The sequence below is a fragment of the Talpa europaea genome, assembly GCF_964194135.1.
Source record: "Talpa europaea genome assembly, chromosome: 14".
Lineage (NCBI taxonomy): Eukaryota > Metazoa > Chordata > Mammalia > Eulipotyphla > Talpidae > Talpa > Talpa europaea.
Genome location: NC_140082.1, coordinates 96,861 through 121,173, shown reverse-complemented (window position 1 = coordinate 121,173; position 24,313 = coordinate 96,861). Strand labels below are relative to the sequence as shown.

The 24,313-nt window shown below is 61.9% G+C and overlaps 2 protein-coding genes across 3 annotated transcripts; one reads left to right on the top strand and one right to left on the bottom strand.

The window, feature by feature from the left end:
• Positions 1 to 428: 428 nt before the first annotated feature.
• On the top strand, positions 429 to 18,470 carry ANKLE2 (ankyrin repeat and LEM domain containing 2; the record flags this gene model as incomplete). Its single annotated transcript, XM_084253154.1, has 13 exons — positions 429 to 621; positions 5,845 to 6,318; positions 11,400 to 11,606; positions 12,356 to 12,549; positions 12,627 to 12,815; positions 14,137 to 14,259; positions 15,083 to 15,149; positions 15,954 to 16,126; positions 16,418 to 16,524; positions 16,949 to 17,136; positions 17,287 to 17,686; positions 17,930 to 18,061; positions 18,248 to 18,470. 13 exons carry the CDS (start codon positions 429 to 431, stop codon positions 18,468 to 18,470), a joined length of 2,670 nt encoding a protein of 889 aa, XP_084109280.1.
• Positions 18,471 to 21,305: 2,835 nt separating this feature from the next.
• On the bottom strand, positions 21,306 to 24,313 carry PGAM5 (PGAM family member 5, mitochondrial serine/threonine protein phosphatase; the record flags this gene model as incomplete). Of its 2 annotated transcripts, none has more annotated exons than XM_084252998.1 (6): positions 21,306 to 21,456; positions 21,538 to 21,671; positions 21,743 to 21,831; positions 21,929 to 22,054; positions 22,300 to 22,478; positions 24,123 to 24,313. In XM_084252998.1, the coding sequence occupies 6 exons, from the start codon at positions 24,311 to 24,313 to the stop codon at positions 21,306 to 21,308; spliced, it is 870 nt and encodes a 289-aa protein (XP_084109124.1). The 2 variants fall into 2 exon arrangements, with proteins under 2 accessions (XP_084109124.1, XP_084109125.1); XM_084252999.1 differs by having other exon boundaries at positions 21,538 to 21,668.

Sequence of the window (24,313 nt, the reverse complement as noted above, 5' to 3'; positions counted from 1 at the left end):
TCCCCTGCCCCCCGCCCCCGCCCACGGCCCCCTGCCCCCCGCCCCCGCCCCCGCCCACGGCCCCCTGCCCCCCGCCCCCGCCCACGGCCCCCTGCCCCCGCCCTCTGCCCCTGGCCCCCGCCCGCCCAGACCTCTGCCCATGGCCCGCGGGCCACGGGCCCCGGTCCCAGCCCAACCTGGATCCCGCCCGCCCGGGATCCGCCCTCGCCCGAGACTCCGCCCCCGCCGGCCGCGGACCCCGCCCCCTATTGGGCCCCGCCCCGCGCAGGCCCCGCCCCCGCCTCAGGAGCCCCGCCCCGAAACCAGGGCGAGGCCCGGGGCTGCCCGCGCGCCGCCTGCAGGACCCGGCCGGGCTGCCCGCGCGCCGCCTGCAGGACCCGCGGGCGGAGGGAGCGGCGGCCGGGCCTGCGCGGCTCCTCGCGGCGGCGATGCTGTGGCCGCGGGTGGCGGCGGCCGAGTGGACGGCGCTGGCCTGGGAGCTGCTGGGCGCCTCGGTGCTGCTGATCGCCGTGCGCTGGCTGGTGCGGCGGCTGGAGAAGCGGCCGCGGGGCCGGGGCCGCCCCGGGAGCCCCAGCCCGCCGCCCCGCGCGCCCGCCGCCCCGGGCCCAGGCCCAGGCCCAGGTAAGGCCGCTCGGCCGGCGGGTCCGCGCCGCCCGCCGCCTCCCGGCCGCCTCCGGGCCGGGCCTGCGCCTCCGTCCGCGCCTCGCGGGCCCCGCCGCCCGGGCCTGGACCCCCTCCCGGCCTGGACCCCCTCCCGGCCTGGACCACCCGCCCCCGCCCTGCCTGGACCCCCTCCCGGCCTGGGCCACCCGCTCCCCCTGCCTGGACCCCCTCCCGGCCTGGAACACCCCTCCCGGCCCTGGCCACCCCGCCCCCGCCCTGCCTGGACCCCCTCCCGGCCTGGGCCACCCGCTCCCCCTGCCTGGACCCCCTCCCGGCCTGGACCCCCTCCCGGCCTGGACCACCCGCCCCCGCCCTGCCTGGACCCCCTTCCCAGCCTGGAACACCCCGCCCCCTCCCTGCCTGGACGCCCTTCCAGCCTGGAACACCCGGCCCCCGCCCTGCCTGGACCCCCTCCCGGCCTGGACCACCCGGCCCCCGCCCTGCCTGGACCCCCTCCCGGCCTGGACCACACGGCCCCCGCCCTGCCTGGACCCCCTTCCCAGCCTGGAACACCCGGCCCCCGCCCTGCCTGGACCCCCTCCCGGCCTGGACCACCCGCCCCCGCCCTGCCTGGACCCCCTCCCGGCCTGGACCACCCGCCCCCGCCCTGCCTGGACCCCCTCCCGGCCTGGACCACCCGCCCCCGCCCTGCCTGGACCCCCTCCCGGCCTGGACCACCCGCCCCCGCCCTGCCTGGATCCCCTCCCGGCCTGGAACACCCTATCCCCCTGCCTGGACCACCCAGCCCCCGCCCTGCCTGGACCCCCTCCCGGCCTGGGCCACCCGCTCCCCCTGCCTGGACCCCCTCCCGGCCTGGAACACCCCTCCCGGCCCTGGCCACCCCGCCCCCGCCCTGCCTGGACCCCCTTCCCAGCCTGGAACACCCCGCCCCCTCCCTGCCTGGACGCCCTTCCAGCCTGGAACACCCGGCCCCCGCCCTGCCTGGACCCCCTCCCGGCCTGGACCACCCGGCCCCCGCCCTGCCTGGACCCCCTTCCCAGCCTGGAACACCCCGCCCCCTCCCTGCCTGGACCCCCTCCCGGCCTGGGCCACCCCCACACGCCTCAATCCTGGTCCCTCTGCAGCCTGGACCCCCACGCCCCCCTGACCTGGACCTCTGCCTGTCCTGGACCCCCTCCCCAGGCTGGGTTGGTTTCCCTCCTTGGGCCTGGGCCCCCTCTGTGGCCCGCATCTCCCCTCCCTGCCTGAATCTGGTGTTCTGGGTGAGACCTGGGGGAACTCAGGCATCGTCACACAGATAGGAAAGAGTGTTATATGCTGGCGTCTGGCACGTGACAGTCACGCCCTAGGTCCTACACCTGTGTGTCCCAGCCCCTTGCTAAGGTGGCAGCTCTGGTTCCTTGCCTGAGTCAGGAGGGTGAACGAGTTCTTCACACGCCCTGATCGGAGGTGGAACTTTATTAGCAGAAAGCATATTGCTCTCCCCCTCACCCCAAACCTTAGGGCTAATGGGGGCCTTGGGGTGACTGACATCCCAAGGCTTGGCCTTGCATCTGTACCATGGCCCTGGGAAGTTGCACAAGCAGGAGGCAGAGGCCGGCTGGATAGGCCTGAGGCCTGGGCCCAGCCCCCCTGTGCTGGGGGCTGCAGACTGTTTCAGCCCCTCGCCTGTAGTGAGCAGCTGGCGTCCAGCTGCTCAGGCCGTGTTGCTGAGGCCTCAGGCAGGACGCACTGAAAATGCCCGACTCAGAGCGGGCAGCGTGTATGGCTCTAGGGAACAGGCTGAGGGGCAGTTTGGGTCAATCTGTTTTCTCTAAAAATTTCTAATTTTTGGCTTTTAATTTTGGAATAATTTTGTATTTGTAAAAACTAATGAAAGTGGCACAAAGAAATGGACATGTGAGGAGATGACCAGCGTCACTGGCCAGTAGTGAAGGACAAACCAGACCCACAAGGATCCATGACCAGCACTCCGGAGGGGGCGGAGAGCAAGTCCCGACACTACCACCCTGGTGGTTCCTCGGCGCTTAAACTCGCTCTGAATGTCTGGTCCTTTAGCCTAGAGAAACGGGACTGTTTAGACAAAATCCATATGCGATTATTAATAATTTGTCTGGAATTGCCAAAACTGGAAGCAGCCTGAAGGCACGTGGGTCAGGAGCATGAGCTGCACTGGGGCGCCTGGGCGGTGCTCCCGCCCTCGCGCTCCCCTGCTCACGTGCGTGCGGTGCAGCTGCGGGACAGGCAGTGGCTGCAGAGGCCGGGACTGAGGACCTGAGGAGCTTGGACGTGGCTGCGGAGGGCAGCAGCAGGGACCTCGGCGGTGGTGGGTGATTGTGCGAGTGACCGGGAGTGCCTGTGCGAGAGGTGCCCGTGGGCCACACGCGCGATGCACAAGTAGGGAATGGCCGCAGGACCTGGGCCCAGCCTTTGAGCACTTCCCCAAGCCTATGCTCAGGCTCCCCTGCGCATCAGGAAATCAGGGCGTGAGATGCACCCACCGCCCAGCTCGCTTCCCAGGGGCCTGGTGTTTGTCTGTGCCGCGTTCTTGGTGTCCAGCTGGCGTCCACGTCTAGCCCATGTGTGGCCGGCTGCCCTGTAGCCTGTCCACACCCACCTGTCAGTGATGACGTCTCTCAGGGACATGCGTTGCCTGTGGTGTCCGTGAGTGGCTGAGAGACCTCTTGCCCACAGAGCCTCAGGACTTCTCTGCCCCTCCCCGCCCAGGCCTCCCCTGCCCTCCCTGTCAAGCGGGGAGCGGGCTCTCAGCCTCAGATGAGCCAGGCCCTCTTGGGCTTTGGAGCACAGGCCATTCCGGGGATGCCCGCCAATCTCTGACTTGCAGCCTGCTGACCCCATCTGTTTTGGTTTGTAGTCCACTTGGGGAGTCTCTCCCCGTTTTTTATTGAGCATCTGAATCCCAGACGCATCTCTGAAAATCAAGGCCTGCACAGTCAGGTGGAGAAGTCACTCTCGGGTCAGGTTCACTGTCCACACCCACCCGCTCCCTGGTGACTGGCTGCCGGCCTCTGCTTCATCCTCCCTCTGCGCCCGCACGGGCAGATGCGTGCTCGCGGGTCTGAGGATGTTAGCAACAGAGGGCACAGGTGTTTGTTCAGTGCCATTCTGCAGAACTGGGGTTCTACGGTACAACAGCTTCGAAGTTTTTTGTTTTTTGTTTTTTTTAAAGATTTATTTATGTAGTCATACATGCACTGGGTACAGTCAGAAGCACGGGAGGGTGAGAGAACTCACCAGAGCCAGAGTGACGAAATACACTGCTGAGGGGAGCAGCGGGTGAGGCAGGAGAGGTCTGTCACGCCATGTGGGACCCTCGCCGGTGGCCGGGGAATGAACCAGCGCTGCAGAGGCTGCAGGCAGCTTTGCAGCCCAGCGCTCAACCTCTGCGCCACCAGGGGAGGCCCAGCTTCGAAGTCTTGAAGCTGATGTTACGGGTGATTTGCTGGTGCCAGAAAGTGATGCAGACGTCACATGTGCAATTTTATTTATTTTTTAATTTTTTTAAAAGATTTATTTATTTTATACAAGAACTGGGGTACAGGTCAGAAGCGCGGGAGGGTGAGAGAATTCACCAGAGCCAGAGCGGGGAGCAGGACAGGTAGACAGACTGAAGACATTGCTGAGGGGAGCAGCAGGAGAGGCATGAGAGGTCCGCTGCGCCATGTGGGGTTCTCCCTGGCCAGCAGGGAATCGAACTGGTGCTGCAGAGGCTGCGGACAGCTTCGCGGCGCGGCGCTCAACCACTGTGCTGCCAGGGAGGCCCACACGTGCAATTTTATCCACTTGTCATTGCAGCCGGGGAAGGGAGCTGTTGTTACGTCCGTTTTTTTTTTTTTTTTTTTAGATTTATTTATTTATTTATTTATTTATACAAGGACGGGGTACAGTCAGAAGCGCGGGAGGGTGAGAGAATTCACCAGAGCCAGAGCGGGGAGCAGAGCAGGCAGAAGGAATGAAGGACACTGCTGGGGGGAGCAGCGGGCGGCAGGAGAGGTCTGCGCACCATGCGGGACCCTCCTCAGGTGGCCGGGGAGCAGCCGGGGATCGAACCGGCGCCGCAGAGGCCGCGGGCAGCTTCGCAACCCAGCGCTCAACCGCTGCGCCACCGGGGAGGCCCTGGTACGTCCGTTTTATAGATGAAGAGTTTAAATCACTTGCCCAAGGTCGTGGAGTGTGTGGTTCCATTTAGGACTTGCTTGTGCAAGGACAGAGCTCCCTTCCTGTCAGTGCGGCGTCACCTCAGGACGCGGTCTGGTGTGGCAAGTGGCCCGGGCTGACGGCGCCCTCCCCCACGCCCTCCCCTTGCCTTGCGTGGCCTCGACCTCCCTGGGTCCTGGCGCCACCACCTAGCCGCCTCTGGTGTGGGGGAATCCACCTCCTGATGGGGTCCTGAGGTTAGGAAGACCCCCTCAGGTTACCCGGCCCATCTAGAGGGGGCTGTGTGGTACGTTCACCGTGTAAAAGACTGATAGCCCCTTTGCAGGTAGTGACAGCCAGCTTTGACCTCCTCTTGCAGCTGGGTGGCAAGAAATCGCACCCTAAGATTTTTAAACAAGTGCACAAAGCAAAGATGGTCACCTTAGTGGCCCCTGCTGGTGCCAAGCTGCAGCGGGCACTGGTTCTGTGTGGGCCTCGGGTCTGCCCACCACAAATACAGGCCTCAGCCCCTCACCCTGGGCTCCCGCCATGTGTATGCCAGCGCGCCTTATCTTCTCCCTCCGCTCTGCGGTGTCCCTTCTTCCTCTCCAGGTCTGGCCTGGGTGGTGCGCGGGCCCTCCTGTGCCTCTGTGTCTTCTGCCTCCTTGTCGCAGCTCAGTGGCCGCACTGCCCGGGTCGCCAGGCCCACTTCCAACTCCTGGCTTGCGGTCCTGTTACAGGTCAACTTGCCTCCGGGGGCTTCACTCCAAGTTAGACCACGAAGCATTGAGTGGCCTCAACCCCCAGCACTGCTGCCTCGGGGGCCAGGGCAGCGTCCAGTGCGGGGCCATGGGGCCTCCCGGTGACCGAAGCCACTGGCCTTGATAGCGCCTGGGTCACTAGAGGCTAACAGGCAGGACCTGTGGGGGCTCACAGTCCGCGCGTGGGCTCCGGGGAATTCGGGGAGACTCTGGGTGGGGGCAGACGTCGAGGCTTGCTTCTTGTGCCTGCTTTCTGGCAGAGGAGAGGCGCTCGCGGCCATCATGTGCCCTCTCGTCCTAGGTGGGGTGACCATGGACGCCATCTTGGCGCGCTTGAAGCTCTTGAACCCGGACGACCTGAGAGAGGAAATTGTCAAGAATGGGTTGAGATGCGGCCCCATTACGTCAACTACCAGGTTCATTTTTGAGAAGAAACTGGCTCGGGCGTTACTGGAGCACAGGAGCGCCCTGCCTGGCGCCAGCCCCGAGCAGGAGGCTGCAGGAGGCCCCTCTCTCAGCCCGGACGCCCAGCGGGGTCTTCACCCTGCTGTCGGGGTCCCAGCTGAGCAGGCCGGCCTTGCTGAAGACAGAGACTTCGGTTACAGCGTGGGCTTGAACCCCCCGGAGGAGGATGCTGTGACTGCAGAGGCCAGCACCGCACCCTTCCGTGCAGCCGGCTGCAGGAGCAGTGTGGGGACCCCCGCGGAGCCCCCTGTGTTCTATGGCGTGTGCCCGGCGCCCGAGGACGCACCCCTGAGAAGCAGTAGCATAGCAGGTGAGGCTTCCTTCCCAGAGGGGCGCAGCCAGCAGGGAGAGGCGATTCTGGAGATCACGAGCTACAAGGGGGCTGGGGGATTTCCCACCGTGCTCTCCTCAGCCCTGGGTAGCCACTGTCAGCCTTTTGTGAGCACTTTCCTGAATTTTGTCATAAACCTTTATGTGATTTATTTCCGAGCATTGGCTTCTATGAGGTTTACTCTACTTCTAAATATTTTTTTGGCCGGCTGCCTTTTGGCGGTTAATCATTGCTTTTTCAGTTCAGTATATCTCAGCGCCGTTTGTTACAGCAAGTGGCTGATGAAAGCAGAAATCATTTTCAGCATCAAGAATTGCAATTTTTTGGGCCTCCCTGGTGGCACAGGTGGTTGAGCACAGCGCGGTGAAGCTGTCTGCAGCCTCTGTAGTGCTGGTTTAATCCCGGCCAGCTAGGGAGATACCCACATGGCGTGGCAGACCTCTCCTGTCTCGCCCGCTGCTCCCCTCAGCAGTGTGTTTCTGTCAGGCTGCCTGTTCTGCTCCCCGCTCTGTCTCTGGTGAACCCTCTCACCCTTCTGCACATCTGGCCTGTAACCTGGTTCTTGTATGCATGAATAAATAAATCTTTTAAAAAAAGAAAAGAATTGAGCTAGCCCTGGAGGGGCTTGGTGAGAGCCCAAGGCTATGAAGCCAGGAGTCATGTCGTGGTGGTGACGCCGAGGGGAGACCGGGTGGACACGGCATGTGTTGGGGCTGATGAGCGTTTTTTAAAGAAAACTTAGTGAGATCATGTTGCAGTTTCTGTTTGTTTTCAACCTTTATTATAAAAAGTTTATGACTAGGGCCTCCCCGGTGGCGCAGCGGTTGAGCGCTGGGTTGCGAAGCTGCCCGCAGCCTCTGCAGCCGGTTCGATCCCCGGCTGCTCCCCGGCCACCGAAGGAGGGTCCCACATGGCGTGCAGACCTCTCCTGCCGCCCGCTGCTCCCCTCAGCAGTGTTCTTCGGTCCTTCTGCCTGCCTGCTCTGTTCCCCGCTCTCGCTCTGGTGCTTGTATAAATTAAATAAATAAATAAAGCAATACCAAGCTTAGTGTTTAAAAAAAAAAAAAAGTTTATGACTATATTACATGTATGACTTACAAAGTAAAGTTGAGGCTTTTTCCCTCCCCTCACCCAAATCTGGATGTCACCCTTAGTAACCTTGTGTATCACCCAGACCCTTCTGTTTCACGTCTGTATAAGTTAAGATGGTTTTTATCTTTAACATTTTCTTTCTTTAAAAGATTTATTTATTTATGCGTATAATAACTGGGGTCTAGGCCAAAGGTGCAGGGGGTGAGAGGATTCACCAGAGACAGAGTGGGGAGCAGAACAGGCAGATCAACTGAAACACGCTGCTGAGGGGAGAAGTGGGGAGACAGGAGAGATCTGCTGCGCCGGGTGGGTAGCTCCCTGGCTGACCAGGGGATCAAACTCATGCTACAGAGGCTGCGGACAGCTTCACAGTCCTGTGCTCAACCTGCTGCACCACCAGAGAGGCCCTTATCTTTAACATTTTCATTTAAATATAACAAATATATATTCAGGTGTACATTACTTTTTTTTTTTTAATAAATTTTATTTTTATATTCCCCATACAATTGCAACCCCCTTATTTTGACCCTAATCCCTCCCCTCCCCGCCCCCAACCCCCCATAGAGTGTCTCTGGTTCATAGTTTTTTGTTGATTTTGATTTCACTTTCTTATAGTTATTCATTTTCCTGGTCCCTTATTTAGGTTTTCTAGATTCCTGCTATGAGTGAGACCATCCGGTATTTTTCTTTTTCTTTCTGGCTTATTTCGCTGAGCATGATCCCTTCCAGCGCCATCCATGTTGCTGCACATGGCATGTGTTTATCTTTTTTGAATGCTGAGTAATATTCCATGGTGTATATGTACCACCTCTTCTTGATCCAGTCATCTATTTTTGGGCATTTGGGTTGTTTCCAAAGCTTAGCTATTGTAAACAGTGCTGCTATAAACATAGGGGTGCAGGTGCTCTTTGGAATGGATGTTTCTGTGTCCTTTGGGTAAATACCTAGGAGTGGAATCGCTGGATCCTATGGAAGCTCTATGTTTAGTAGGTCCAGAAATCTCCACACAGTTCTCCATAGTGGTTGGGCCAGTTTGCACTCCCACCAGCAGTGCAGGAGAGTTCCTTTTTCTCCACAGCCTCGCCAACACTTCTTGTTGCTAGTTTTTTTAATATGTGCCATTCTCACTGGTGTGAGATGGCATCTCATGGTAGTTTTGATTTGCATTTCCCTGATTACGAGTGATGGTGAACATTTTTTCATATGCCTGTTGGCCACTTGCATTTCCTCTTCAGAGAAGTTTCTTTTTAGCTCTTCTGCCCATTTTTTGACGGGATTATTTTCTTTGTTGTTGTTGAGTCTCATCAGCTCTTTGTAGATTTTTGTGATCAGTCCTTTATCATTAGTGTTGGGTGCAAAAATGTTCTCCCAGTTGGTGGGGTTTCTCTTTGTTTTTGTTATTGTCTCTTTTGCTGTGCAGAAGCTCTTTAATTTGATGTAGTCCCAGCTGTTGATCTTTGCCTTCACTATCACTGCTTTGGGTGATGTGTCTGTAAAGATGTCTTTGATGTGCAAATCACGTAATGTTTCGCCTGTATTTCCTTCTATGTATTTTATGGTTTCAGGTCTTATGTCTAGTTCTTTAATCCATTTTGAGTTGATTTTTGTGTATGGTGTGAGGTAGTGGTCAAGTTTCATTCTTTTGCATGTAGCGGCTCAGTTTTCCCAGCACCATTTATTGAACAAACTTTCTTTGCTCCAATGCATAGTCTTTGCTCCTTTGTCAAAGATTAGTTGACCATAAATCTGTGGGTTTATTTCTGGATTTTCTATTCTCCATTGGTCTGTATGTCTGTTCTTGTTCCAATACCATGCAGTTTTGATGATCATGGCTTTGTAGTATAGTTTGAAGTCTGGGAGTGTGAGGCCTCCATTCCCTTCTTTTTTTTTCAGGAGAGCTTTGTCTATTTGGGGTTTTTGGTGATTCCATATGAATTTCATCAATATTTGTTCTATTTCTTTGAAGAATGACATTGAAATTTTCATTGGAATAGCATTGAATCGGTATATTGCTGTTGGTGGGATGGCCATTTTAATAATGTTTATTCTTCCAATCCATGAGCAGGGAATGTCTTTCCATTTCTTTGTGTCTTCTATTTTTTTTAACAGTGTTTATAGTTTTCTTTGTATAGGTCCTTTAGGTGTACATTACTTTTAATTTTTTAAAAGTGGTAAGTAGAAGTGTCAGGTGAAAAGATAAGGTTTTGTTTTTTTTTTTAAATTGAGCTATAATGTTGGTTTATAACACAGTCTGTGTCTCAGGGAAACAGGTCAGATGTATGTGGTCACACCACATCCACCACCAAAACACCAATAATCCTCCATAGTTCAGCGTGTCCTGCCCCAACCCCCCAAACCCCAGTGCCTCGTTCTGCAGTCGGATTTCTAGGGTTTGCTTTGGTTTAATTTTGTCTGTTCCTTTGTATGTTCCACATGAGTAAAATTGTCTGGGATGTCTTTCATCCCCTCCAGTTCCATCCACGTGTTTGCAAATGGTAGGAGTACACCTTTTTACAGCTGAGTCGTGCTCCATTGAGTGCCGACCATATCTTCACTCACTCACTCATGCCTGGTGCTTGGGCTGTTTCCACGGCTTGTGCTGTGACCAGTGCTGCCTTGGGTATAGGGTGTGTGTCTCTCAGACCAGAGCTTTCCCGTGCTTCGGGTGCGTGTCCAGACAAGGGTGTGCTGGACTGCTTGATGTCTCTGTTCTTTGAGGACCCTGCACACTTGCCTCTGCAGCAGCTGCGTCTGCTTACACTCCTGCCCAAGTGTGTGAGGCTCGGAAGTGAGGCAGAACTGAAAGCTTCTGCCCTCCAAACACACCACAGTCCACTGTGCGGGAGAAAACTTCCCAGTCTCTGCAGTTTGGCACTGAGCCCACGTCCTAGCTGAGAAAGGAGGACAGGAGCCGCCTCTGCCCTGTGGTCACAGCGACTGCCGCTGAGCTGCCGAGTGCGGGGCCTCTGCCTCACCAGCCAGGCTGCCTTCGCGCCATCAGCCACCCTCTCGCCCTAAGCCCTTGTCACACCCATTGGCCATTTTTACTGGGCCGTGGACACGGTCTTATAAGTTCCCTGTTGTTTGTGTTTTATGTGTGTGCGAGCTGAGTCAGGACTCGATATGGTGGTTCCTTATAGAACTGTGATTTTTTACATAATGGGAACTGTTGCCTTTAAGTATTTTAAGTTTCTTGGTGTGCTCAGAAAGGCATTCCCAACTCAAAATCTTGTCTAAAATTCTCTGGCATTGTTTCCTATTGTCAGTTTTTTAACTTGCCTTTAAAAAAAAAAAAAAAGATTTATTTATTTTATACAAGAACCAGGGTATGGGCCAGATGTGCGGGAGGGTGAGAGGATTCACCAGAGCCAGAGCTGGGAGCAGAACAGGCAGAGTGACGAAGGACACTGCTGAGGGGAGCAGCGGGCGCGGCAGGAGAGGTCTGCGCACCATGTGGGAACCTCGCCGGCGGCCGGGGATCGAACCAATGCTGCAGAGGCTATGGGAAGCTTTGCAGCCCAGCGCCCAACCGCTGCGCCACCAGGGAGGCCCACTGCCTTTTTTTTTTTTTTTTTTAAGGTTTATTTATGCATGCAAGAACTGGGGTACAGGCCAGAGGTGCGGGGGTGAGAGGATTCCCCAGAGACATAGTGGGGGGTAGAACAGGCGGATCCAGTGAAACACACTGCTGAGGGGAGCAGCGGGGAGACAGGAGAGGTCTGCTGTGTCCTGTGGGTCAGCTCCCTGGCCAGGGATCGAACTCGTGCTGCAGGTGGCTTCCTAGTGCTGCAACTTAACCTCTGCACCACCCTGGCTAAGTTTTTTTCTTCAGGAGTAAAGCTCTGAAACATTAACATCAGAAGAGCAGTCAGGCCCTGGGGAGCCGCAGCGTCTTGTCAAACTCTGGGTGGAGATGACCTGGCCCAGCTACATGTCTTTAATTTTCCTTCATTGCTTTGCTCTTGCAGAAAAGATTCATGTTTATGAAGATAAAAAGGAGGCACTGCAAGCTGTCAAAATGATGAAAGGGTCCCGATTTAAAGCCTATTCAAGTAGAGAAGACGCTGAGAAGTTTGCTAGGGGAATTTTTGATTATTTCCCTTCTCCAAACAAAACCTCTGCACCAGCATCTCCCGTGAAGGCAGCGCCCATCTCTGCCAACGGTGGCTTCAAAGGTAAGTCCCGCTGTGACTCCCTCTGGTGCGTGTGTCCAACTCCCCTGTAGACGCTTGGTGGCCGCGTTCCTCACCTGCGGCACCAGCTCTCTGCAGCTTACCGGTGAGTAGTATGCCTGGGCCTGGCTGTGGACAGCCGAGGAGAGCGGGTCAGTCTGTCCTGGGGCTGGACAGCAAGCCCTCCTCACTGCCGCCTTTGTCTCCACCTCCTCCCACTGCCTGTTGGGCACACAAACCCAGCCTGTGCCTTTGACTTCATTCGAGTCCCCCATAGCTCTTGGTGGTCCCACTCCCTCAGCTGCTGGGCTTTCTGGGGGAGACCCTCTCCTTCCGTGGAGAGTCCCAGCTGCCCCCATCCGTTGCCCCGGGCTCAGCCTTAGGTCTTCTACGTGGAGTCCCAATGATGTTGGTCACAGATCTCCATCCTCACAGTCTGAAAACCCCACTGGAGTGGCCTCGCACAGGTTCAGGTGCGACTAAAGCGCTGAGACCAGGGGCTCTAGCAGGGTCGCTGTGGGTCCTGCTGGGCTCCCTGCCTGCAGCCTGAGCCGCCCCAGCAGGATGCAGCCAGGCTGTGCTGCTGTCGCCGCCTACACAGCACAGCAGGCATCGTCCATGGAGTGCTGGGTCAGGGTCTGCGTGCGCTGACCCAGCTGGATGCAGCCTCAAGGAGGCCTTTCTGGCCCAGAGGGTGCCTGGTGGTGGGGCTGGCACTGGTGGAGTCAGCATCCCTAAATCCTGTCTGTCAGATGGTCTGTGCCCGTCCGAGCCAGAAGCTGCAAACAGGGAGCGAGCAAACAGCTACAGAAACCCCCGCACGCAGGACCTCACCGCCAAGCTGCGGAGAGCGGTGGAGCAGGGAGAGGGCGAGGCCTTTTCCGACCTTGTCTGGAGCAACCCGCGGTATCTGATCGGCTCCGGGGATAACCCGACCATTGTGCAGGTAAGCCTGCCCGTGTGCCCGGACCCGGCAGCGGTTGGTGGCGCCCGGCGGGAGCTGAGGTCTGCTGCTTTCCTCAGGAGGGGTGCAGGTACAACGTCCTGCACGTGGCCGCCAAGGAGGGCCAGGCCCACATATGCCAGCTGACCCTGGACACCCTGGAAGACCCCGAGTTCATGCGGCTCATGTACCCAGACGACGACCCCCACATGCTACAGAAGCGCGTCTGCTACGTCGTCGACCTGTACCTGAACACCCCGGACAAGGCGGTGTGTGCAGGGTGGGGGTCGGGGGGCGGGACACAGGTGTGCCCAGCGGCGGGGGGCGGGGATGGTCTCATCAGAGCGAGGCTTGTGCTGTGATGTGAGCTGCATCCCTGCCCTGGGCCTGCCCTGCTGCTCCACACACCCACCCTCCTGGCTGTCCGGAGGCCTGGGCTGGGCAGGCTGAGCTGGGTGTGGTGCCCAGGCTGAAGGGACATCAGAAAGCTCTGGCACCTTCCCATGTCCCGTGCACATGGTTTCTTCCCATTGAGCGTCACATTGGAAACTGCCCACGTGGGGTTAGCAGTGCCAGTGGATGGTTTCCACCGTACGTGAGGCCTCAGTGAGGATTTGGAGCAGCAGAATCCATGCAGCTATGCGGGGGGTGTGGTGGCGTGAGGCCCAGCTGCTGGGCTCCCAGTTGCGTGCACTCCCAGTTGCGCCGATGTCCGGGGCGCCATGGCTGAGGATGGAGTCTGGCTGTGCCCTGAGCCCCCCCAGGAATCCATGCCCCACGCGCTCCTGTGTCTGTGGCCGAAAGCCGCCAGCTGGGTGGACACACACTCACTGCAGGGTGTAGAGTGAGGGCAGGCCTGGGGTCAGGTTCGTGGAGCTCGAGGGGGGCCTGACGTTCTGCAGACATCATCACAGGTGGGACACCTCGCACTAGTGGCAAGGCAGGTGAGTCGGGGCAGATGGGGCGGCCTGTGTGCCTGATGCTGGCGTCGGCCCTTGACTGGGAGGTTCCCCGCTCTGGCAGGGCTGGGGCAGGCAGGGCTGGCGCAAAGATGTGGGCTGCGCTGGGCAGGGGTGTGCGGGTAGCCGGGCCTTCAGGGGAGTGGCACGGGGAACGGGCAGGCCTGCCAGGGACGCGGGGCTGGAGCCTGCTGCCCTGGGGGTCCTCAGGCCTGTCCTGGCCCCGGTGGGTGCGTGGGGTGGACAGGCTGTGCCTGAGCTGTGGTGGCCATGCAGTGTAGTTCCCATAGGCCCAGGCGAAGGGGTCGCGTGGGGAGTCGGGGCAGGGACCCCTCCTGAGGAGCGGGTGTGGATGCCTTCCCCGCAGTGCCCAGGCTGCTTTGAGAGGAGGTGGGTCCCTGCGGCTGCCGCTCACCCCAAGGGAGCCAGGCCCACCCGGAGCAGCTGTGGGGATGCCCACTGGACCCAGGCGCCCACAGGCCTGGCCAAAGGGAGCCGCTGCTGGCAGATTGTTCACAGAGGCAGCGTCCTCCGTGGGCCCTGGCTCTCGACTGTGTCACTGAATGCTGCTGTGCCCGAGGGCGGCCCTGGGGACCCAAGTGGGGTCAGCAGCGTCTCCTCCTTTCCTCAGGCCTACGATACGCCGCTGCACTTTGCTTGTAAATTTGGGCACGCAGACGTCGTCAACGTGCTGTCCTCACACCCTTTAATCGTGACAAACCCGAGAAACAAACAGGACAAAACCCCCGAAGATGTGAGTACCCACCGCCACCCCGAGGCAGGGGCCGCGCTCCCTGCTGCAGCTGAGTCCTTCAGGCGCCCTCGGCCATCTGGGGCAGAGAGGACAGACTGGCGCCGGGCTGGGCTGGGCCTGCCTTGGTGGGCATGTGGCTGGGCAGGACGAGAGGGGCCGTGCAGGCCGAGCAGAAGGTGCCCTGTGGGGCAGGGAGCAGCTGTGAGGGCGGGCGTGGGCCTGGCGAGGGTAGAGGGAGGCCTTCCCCGCCCGCCCGAGTGCTGGTGCCACGGGACCCGGGAGTGGCCTCTGTGTGGGTGGCTCTGGCTCCGACGCAGGCCTGCAGTGTGAGGCACGGCCTGGGAGCCGGCTTCAGCGCAGGGCGCGTCGCCGTCAGGGCACTTCCTGAAGAATTCCACTGCTGTGACCTCGGTGAGACGGGGATTCTGCTCCTGCTCCCTTCCTTCCGGCCGGCTTCTCACCGCGTCTCGCGGAACGCCTCGTCGCTGCGGTTCTCTGAGGGCCGAGGAGTCAGTTCCCACAGCTGTGACGCCCCAGCACTTGTGTCCGCGCTGGGTCGGGGTCCCCTCTCATCCCACGGGCGGCCAGAGCGCCCTGGGCCCCAGGGTGTCCCCCTGCCCTGCGCCTGCAGAGGCCGCCTCCTGGCCCTGGACCTGGTCCTGGCTCCTTAGTGTTACAGAACATTCCAGAAGAAGGCATGTGCTGTCCAGATAGTCTCCAGTCACACCCTTGTTTTGATGACCAGAATTTGTCTTTATTGGATTTTAGTGACGCAAAAACGTGGTCGGATTCCGAGTGTTCACGTGGCTTGCTTTTTAAATAGGTTATTTGCGAAAGAAGCAAAAATAAATCTGTGGAGCTGAAGGAGCGGATCAGAGAGTATTTAAAGGGTGAGGTCAAGTGGGCTGGCGCTGAGCCCTCCATTCCCCACGGCCACTCCTGCCTCCGGGCTGCCCCCGTCCTCCCAGAGGCCCTGCCCTGCGGCCGGGGCCCTCCCAGAGCAGGGAGTCGGGACTGTGCTTGCCAGTGGGCCGGGGTCTCCCACCCCTCGGGGCCGTCTCGTCGGCACAGCGAGGAGCAGGAGCAGCCAGTCTGAGTCCCTGCTGCAGGGGTTGGTCTGTCAGGAGCTTCCCCTGGCCCTCGGGGCCGCCTCCCTGCTGCCCTGCCCCACCCTGGCCAAGACGGGCACCCTCCCTCCCACCCCCGCGGCTGGGCACCCTGGGCGGGGCTCTGGGCTGGAGGCGCCTTCTCCGGCTGGGCAGTCCCTTTGCTTGGGTTCTCAGGGGCCCACTACCCCGGCCCGACCTCGGGGCCAGCCTGTCCAGGAATGGAGGCTTCACCCGGGCCCCACCATCGTGTGGGCTTGCCCTGGGGGCCGAGCTGGCGCCCCATGCCCTCAGAGCGTGCGGCAGGGCCTGAGGGCCTCCGACCCGCTCGTGCCTGGGTGTCCGCCTAGCCAGGCCACCCGGGCTCCACTCCAAGACCACTGCGTGTGTCTGCCTCTACCCACTGCCCCGCCGGCCCCCCACCTTGGTTCCTCCAGATGCCAGCACCGTCCACACGGGTCACCCACCCGAGCTCTTGGCTGAGCTGCTCCCCAGCGGGGGCGGGGCCCCTCGGTGTGTCTGAGCCCTTGAGGTGCTAGGTGCAGGCTGGGGGCCCTGGAGCGGGGCTCAGCGAGCGTGTCTCCCCAGGCCACTACTACGTGCCGCTGCTGAGGGCGGAGGACATGTCCTCGCCCGTGATCGGGGAGCTGTGGTCCTCGGACCAGACAGCCCAGGCCTCTCACGCCCGCCCCTGGGGAGGCGGCCCCAGAGACCCTGTGCTGACCCTGCGAGCCTTTGTGGGGCCCCTGAGTCCATCCAAGGTGAGTGGTGGAAGCTTCTAGAACCCACTCCTGACTGCCCAGAAGTGCCAGGTGTCCAGCCTCTGTGCTCAAGGCCAGGACTCCTGGAGCCCAGGGCTAGGTGCTGGGGCGTTGCCAGCGTCTGCTAGGGGAGCACGGCCCCTTCCTTCTGCCTGGCCCGCGGGTGTTGGGCCAACCTGGGCGCACAGAGCATAGCCCTGGTGACCGGCCATGGGAAGGGCACTGTCCCCTGCCCTGCAGCCCTCTGCCCCAGTGCTGGGTGCGCTTGCAGCTCAGCCAGCTCTCCCGCAGGCAGAGGACTTCCGCAGGCTCTGGAAGACTCCGCCGCGGGAGAAAGCCGGCCTCTTCCACAGTGTCAGGAAGTCGGACCCCGAGCGAGGCGCCGAGCGAGTGGGCAGGTGCTCTGGGCACGGGCGGGGCGGGGCGGGGCCGGGCCGGGCCCCTTGGGCGGTGAAGGGCACAGACCTTGCTGCGCAGTGGGGGCAGGCACAACCCCGCTGGTGCTCGGGCTTTTCTCAGAGTCCTTGTGGGTCCGGGGCTCACAGCCTGGAGTTGGGGAGGGCACCTGCGCCTCCATGTGTGGGGCCCGCCCAGCGCCCCCAGCTTCCCCCGTGGCGGGACGGCCAGCGGGGCATCCTGGGGCCTCACATGGGCCTCACCTGCGACCTCTGACCTCGTGTGTCCCTCAGCAAGAGGTGGGGTCAGGTTCCTTCCCGCCCGTGACCGGCTCACCCCGGAGCAGCCCTGCGAGCTCCCTGTCTGCCTGGCCCGGCACCCCTGGGGCCTGTGCGGGCTTGTGCTGACACCGGGCTGGTCCCCCAGGGAACTGGCTCACGAGCTGCAGTACCCCTGGGCCGAGTACTGGGACTTCCTGGGCTGTTTTGTGGACCTCTCCTCCGCGGAGGGCCTGCGGCGGCTGGAGGAGCACCTTGCCCAGCAGGACGTGGCCAGGAGGGCCCGGCACGCGCCGGGGGGCGAGGCCTGTGCCCCGGAGAAAGCTGCTGCCTTGGGTGAGGACATGGCGCCCATGAGGACCCACCCCAGCCTCCGAGGGGCAGAGCCAGGCCAGGCTGGGTTTCCTCGGGCTGCCCTCGCCCCGGGACTGGGGGCTGGGCTCAGGGCTGTGCCCTGAGGTGCTGCTCTCTCGCTCTCTGCCCCAGGGAGCAGTGGCTCCATCTCCGTCAGGGCGTTTCTCGAGGAGGACGACACACGCCTGGGGCCGAAGCCAAGCCCAGAAGCTGCCGGCACCGGCCCCCGGGGCAGCGGGGATGGGCCCCGCCACCCCCCCAGCAGCAGCCCGGGCCCTGGCGCGGAGGGGGCTTCCCCGCCACCTGTCCCCGGCTTGGCTGCTGAGTTTGCTAAGCTGAACTTGCGGAGCGTAGGAAGCGGCTTTCCTAGGACTTGCGGTGGGGACGAGGCCCCGGTGCCGGGAGCTGAGGCGGCGGGGGATGCATTGGCACCAGACGGACTCCTCGCCCTCGGTCGGACTGAGAGCGGGGGAGCTGCCCCCGCATCCTCACCGCCTCTGGGGGCCCCCACACAGAGGCACTTCCTTTCCGGGTGAATGAGAAGAGGCACCTGGGGGGCCCAAATGGGGAGGTAGGGCGGGGCCTGCAGAGTCCACCCCAGCGGGGACCAGCCGTCCCTGGGGCGAGTTTGCCCCAGTGGAAGCCACTGAGGGGCCCGTCACCCTGAGCCCCTTGACCGGTGCCCCCTGCGCAGCCAGTGCAGGCTCGAGGGAGGGGGCAGGGTGGGGGGTTGGTTTCAGCCCCAGAACTGAGCTATTTCTCTCCTTGCTCCTAGGGAGGAGCCGTCCAAGCTGGACAGGGATGTCCTGGCGGCTCTGGAGCACGTGGATGTGGACCCCGGCCAGTACCCCGCCGTGCACAGGTGGAAGAGCGCCGTCCTGTGCTTCTCTCCCGCGGACAGACAGAGGTACCCGGGCCTGGCGCCGGCCTCTCTGTGGGCAGTGGGTGACCGTGCTGTCCGCCAGGAAGAATGGGGGCAGGCGGGCAGCACCCCGTGGGCCCACAGTCTGGGGGTCGGTGTGCTGGGGTGCAGGTGTCTGCCCCACCTGCCCTCAGCCCCCACGTCCCTGCTGATGCCGTCCCCTCTCTACAGCTGGCCCAGCCCTGCCCTGCATGGGAGGCAGAAGTCTCAGCTGGTGAATCCCGGTTGCCCTCGCAGCTGCAGCCCCAGGAGGGGCGTGTCCTCCAGGGACAGCCCAGGAAGGCCCGGCCTGGCCCCGCGCTCCCCAGGCATGGGCAGCCCCGGCCGCTACAGCCCTGCCCATGGGGGCCAGCTCCGCAGGATGGTGCTGCTGGCCCAACCGGCTGGGCTGTAGGCACCCCCAGGAAGAAGGGTAACACCTTTAGCACTAAAGCTTCACACGAGAGCACGTTCCACTTCATTTATTAACCCTCACGGTGGGTGGGCGAGCTGTGGCCGTGCACGTGTCCGGGGTGTGGTCAAGGTCCTGCAGACGGCTCCTCCCTAGGAGCAAGGAGAGAAACAACTGGAGCAGCTGGCGCAGCAGCTTGGATATGTGTGCTCTGGGGCTGGCCATTGTGGCCAGCGAGGGGTGCACGGGGTGCGTGGGGGCTGGGCTGCTGGTGCCCATGCAGCGGGAGGGCGTTCCCAGGGGCCACTTCAGCTCCTGGGAAGGGGCGTGTTCTGGGAGGGCTGCTGTCACTCGGCTCCTGATGCGAGGGCCTTGGCTCTACTGCTCGGCCAGTTGCTCAAGTCCAGGGATGACGATCCTTGGCTTTGAGAGCCACGGTGACATCTGCAATTTGGGCTGGAAACACGCCTGGGCCAGTGACCACAGAGGCAGCTTCTCCTGGACAGTTGTCCTGCGGGCGGCCACACGGCTGCACCACCCGGCTCCTGGCCTCCTCACAAAGCGACTGCTCCAGGCCGCTTGGGGGAGCCCCGCTCTGCACCAGAGGGCCCCAGTGTCCCCGGGAGCCTCAGTGCCTTTTGTACATCGCTTTTCCCCGACCTCGCTTTTTGGGAATACGCAGTGATGCTAAGTAGGGTGAATTTCTTTGTAAAAATTCTGAAACTTGTATAAGACGCCTTACTCCTTCCACCTGGTGACAGGAGACCGGCCAGCAGTCCCGGAGGCCAAGCCAGGTCCAGCCTCAGGGGCCACCCAGTGCTTGCGTGCGTGCAGCCGAGGGCAAGGCCAGTGCCTCACAGACCCCGGGGCCCGTCCTCAGGGGATGCCGTGGGTGTCTGGCCGCGGCCTGTCAGCGGGCCCAGCCCCCAGCAACTGCTTCGTTGCGCCTTTGGAGGTTTTGTTCTTTTTAAAGATACTTAATAAATTATTTTTAAAACCACGTGGTAGTAATTCTAAGCTTTTGGAAAAGCTCTTTTCCCCGAGCCAGGGCAGTGGCCATTGGTGATGCACAAGTGGTGCTGGGATGGGCCTACAGAACCCGTGGGCTCGGCCCCTGCTCAACCAGATGGCGGGGAAGCCCCAGGGCCCAGAGGGGCTCCCCCTGGGCTGGCGGCAGTAGGCGGCGCCGCTGGAATGATTCTTGGATGCTCCGAGAACTCTGCAGCTCACAGAGCATGACGGCCTAGGGTTGGCCACCCCTGGGGGCAGGGGTCAAGCACCAGCACTGTGCGTGTAGTGCACACGCCCATGCAAGCTCCTTTCTGGCCTGTCCTGGAAGAAAATAGGTCGGTGGGGCCTCTCCAGTGGCCTGAGTTTGATCTCCAGCCAGGGAGTGACCCACAGGGCGCGCAGACCTCTCCTGTCTCCCCGCTGCCCCTCAGCAGTGGGTCTCCGTGGATCCACCTGTTCTCTGGGGAGTTCTCTCACACACACACACCCCGGTACCTCTGGCCTACGGGGCCTCCCCGGTGGCGCAGCAGTTGAGCACTGGGCTGTGAAGCTGCCCACAGCCTCTGCAGCGCCAGTTTGATCCCCGGCCGCCAGGCAAGGGTCCCACATGGCGCGCAGACCTCCTGCCGCCCGCTGCCCCCCTCAGCAGTGTACTTCGTCGGTCTGCCTGCTCTGCTCCCCGCTCTGGTTTTTGGTGAATCCTCTCACCCTCCCGCGCTTCTGACTGTGCCCAGTGCTTGTATGAATAAATCTTAAAAAAAAAAAAAAAAAATGAACACACACCATGACCGCCACAGCAGGTACCAGCCACCAGGTGGTGCCGCATGCCCCATTCTGTGGCTGTTTGGGCCAAGTCATGTCTTCGCTGACCTCTCAGGTCTGTCTCTGACTAGTCCAGAGGGCGCCCCACACTGTGGGTGCCTGCCTGCTCCCCGGGGTCCGGCACACAGGACGGAATGGCCAGACGAGGCTGGTCAGCAGGTGGCCACGAGGGAGCCGTCAGGCCTTGCGGGCCAGGGCCGCCCGTCACTGCAGTCCAGGAACTGGCCCAGCCCTGCTTGATTTGTCAGGATGTTTCTGGGCTCCGATGCTGGGGGGCTCTATCGGGCCCAGGGTCCAGCAGCTGGCTACGGCCTCACCTTGTTTCCTTTGGTCATTAACAACGGAAACTGTGAACCAGTAAAATAAAACTTTAATTCATGGTTACTTCCAAAGTTGACAGAGAAAATGGACCACGTTACTGTACTGACTGCAGAAAATGTTGACACACTTGATAGAAACGACAGTTTTTCCTAAATCAACGTAATGTTTGGGATGGACACGCCACACCTGCTGCTTACAGAGCAAAGGCAGCTGAGCTAGGCATTTTGTACAGGGGCCCTGCCGGGTCTCCTCCATCACCTGCCCGGTGTGCTTGGGGCCAGGAAAAGCCCAGCCTCACAGCTGGGCCACCCCCAGCCACGACAGGGCCCCTGGCCTTCCAAGCAAGAACCCAGAGGGGGACAGTTGGAACAAGTGTCTAAGTGACAAAGGGTGCCGGTGAACGTCTGAAGCAGAATCTGTTTTGGGGTGGGGGGACAAGCTGCTCGGGAGCCCTGGTGCACCCAGGAGAGCTATGGGCCAGTCCCAGGTGTCTGTCAGACTCGTCCAGTCCCAGAGGGCCCCCCTGCACCCCACAGGCGGTGCTGGTCCACGAGGGCAGGGAGACGGCCCCGAGGGAGCACCAGCCTCCAGCTCGGACGCCAGCCATCCTGGGTGCAGCCAGGTGTGTCCACGGGGAGAGGGGAGTGTCCCTGCCAGGCGAGGGGGCAGGGAGCACCCCGGCCCTCAGGAGCGGGAGATCTTGTCCGGAGGCATGAAGCCCGTGTCCCCGAGGGCCCTGAGCGCCACACGGCCGTCGGGCCGCACCACCAGGTGGGTGATGCTGCCGTTGTTGAGGGAGAGGCGCAGCCAGCCTTCTGGCGGGAACTGCAGCGCCCTGGGGAGAGAGGGGAGGACACGCTGGGTCGGCCGGCCGTGGGGCCCAGGCGGGGTCCAGGCCCCGGGGGCACGCACTCACCGGCACACGATGTAACGGATGACGTTGGCGTGGCAGATGAAGATCTCGTAGCTGTCCTCCTGCTGCTTGGCGTCCGCCCGGTGGATATAGTTGCGGAAGGCGGCCTCGATCCGGGCTCCGTCTTCGTAATACTGCTGGGGAGGCGGCACTGGTGAGCTTGGGCAGTGCCGGCGCGGGCGCTCGGGGCAGGGGCGCGGGGCCTTACCACAGCCTCGGGCTTCCAGTGAGACACCGGCGGATCGGGCTCGATGGGGGCGCCTTCCCGCAGCAGGTCAGTGCTGACTCTGCAGACACCTGGAGGAGCCGCCTGTCAGCCACCTGTATGCGCCACGCCAGGATCCCACGGGGCCGCCCCCACCCACCCCGTCCCTGCGCCCGCCCCCACACCCACCCGGCAGATGCTTGCTGATGATGTTGGTGGTCTCCACAGCGCGGGTCATGGAGGAGTGCACGATCTTATTGAACTTCAGCCCCAAACTCGCCAGCCGGAGCCCGGTCAGTTCAGCCTGCTCTCGCCCTGGAGGGTGGGGAACAGGGATCCTGTCTGGGGGCCTCACCAAGAGCCCTCTACCGGGGATGGTGGGGGCCGCCCAAGCCCAGGCGAAAGGCGGCAGGGTGGCTCCCATCTTAGTCTAAGGGTCACAGGGCCGCAGCACACACCTGGCTGGAGGAGGCGGCTCTGGCCACACCCAAGCAGGGCTGGGTCCTGAGGGAGGCAAAGCCCGGGGCCCATAGGGGCCGGCCTGAGCGGCAGCCACATACCCAGGGCCGTCAGGGTGCGGTCCTTCTCCAGGCAGGCATCCACGTGGTACTGCGAGTGCCTGATGAGGAAGATGTGCCTCGTGGCCTTGGCTTTGCAGTGGTCCAGCCTGGAGGCCAGCTCCTCTTCTCCGGACTCCAGGTTCCTCTTCCGCAGGTTGACCAGCGACAGCGGCTCTCGCCTGGTGTTGAGGGACAAAAGTGGGCTACTCCAGGCCCCAGGAGGACCTTGGGGATTTCGGGTCAGAAGGGCTTCTGGGCTGGGGAAGCATGGAGGGGCAGGGAAGCTGAACCCCGCGCCACCTCCACGCCAGCCTGAGAGGCCAGGCCGGGCTGGCCAGGCCGGGGCACACACCTTTCCCCGCTCAGAGCTGAGTCAGGCCTGCCCTGGGAACACGCGGGGACAAAACAGACCGGATCAGCCCTCTCACGCTCAGGTCCTGTGAGGAAGGCCAGCGGCAGGGAGAAGGGGCTGGAGCCGGAGGGAGGGCAGGGAGGCAGGCGGAGCTGTGCTGTCCAGGAGCCGCTGGCCGCCAGCGCACGACGACGCTGAGACTCCAAAGAAGTCACCTCAGGGAGATGAAAACCCACGTTCTCGGGTACCAGCACAGGGGCCCCGGCCGCAAGAGTGCCTAGCACCAGGCCTGCAGGGGTGCAGCAGAGGCAAGGGACAGTCCTGTCTTGTGCGAACAGGCAGGGCTGCGCTCACAGGGCGGAGAACATCTGTGACACCAGCACCATGGGGGATCTAGCTCAGGGGACATAGCGTGGGGAGAGCTGGTTCCGAGGGGCGCCCTGGTGACGCAGCGTCCCTCCGGCAACCAACCTGGGTGCCCTGATCAGCCAGGCCTGAGACCGCAGAACTACAAGCAGAAGCAGTTAGGTGGCCTAGGGAGGCTGCCCAGCCTGGACAGTGACCCCCACAAAGCCAGGCCTGGGGCGCAGACACAGCATGTCAGCAGCTCTCCCTCAAGCAAGCCTGTTAACTGGTGTGTTTCCTTAAAAAGGCCCAAGAAATTCAGAAGACTAGGGGCCTCCCTGGTGGCGCAGGGGATAAGTTGCAACACTATGAAGCTTTCCATGGCCACTGAGTGGACCACTCTGTCCATTCCTGGCCAGGGAGCTACCCACAGGGCGCAGCAGACCTCTCCTGGCTCCCCGCTGCTCCCCTCAGCAGTGTGTTTCAGTGGATCCGCCTGTTCTCTCCTCACTCTGTCACTGGTGAATCCCTGCACCTCTGGCCTGCACCCCAGCTCTTGTATGCACAACTAAAAATAAAAATCTTTAAGAAAAGTAAAAACTGTTTCAAGTGCTGTCATGACATGTGGCTGGCGGCGAGGAGCTGACCCAGGAGCCTCCTGCAGAGGCCAACCGGCCCCTCCTCATCCAGGTCTCGACTGCCAGGGACGAGAAGAAACTGGCTGGCGCAAGGGGCGCACAGGAGGCGGGGGGGGGGGGTTCGCGGGAAGCACAGGGGGGCTGGAGGGCCGGGGGTCTAGGGGCGCGCGCGGGGAGCTGGGGGGGGTGGAAGGCGGGGAGCTGGGGGCGCGCGGGGAGCAGGGGGGCTGGGGATGCGCGGGAGACTGGGGGCGCAGGAGGCGGGGGAGCTGGGGGCGCGCGGGGAGCAGGGGGTCTGGGGATGCGCGGGAGGCTGGGGGCGCAGGAGGCGGGGGAGCTGGGGGCGCGCGGGGAGCAGGGGGGCTGGGGATGCGCGGGAGGCTGGGGGCGCAGGAGGCGGGGGAGCTGGGGGCGCGCGGGGAGCAGGGGGGCCCGGGACGCCCCGCCGGCCTCGCGGCCGGCCCGAGAGAGCCGCCCGCCGCGCGCACCTGTCCCAGTTGGGGTCCCAGACGCTGGGCCCGGGGCGCGCGGCGCCCGCCCACGCCGGCGGCTCGGTCGCGCGCGGCTCCGCGTCCCCGCCCGCGCGGGGCTTGCCCACCGCCACGGCCGAGAAGAGCACGGCGGCCGAGCCTCCCGCAAGGCCGCAGGCCGCCAGCTGCAGCGCCTGCCGGAACGCCAT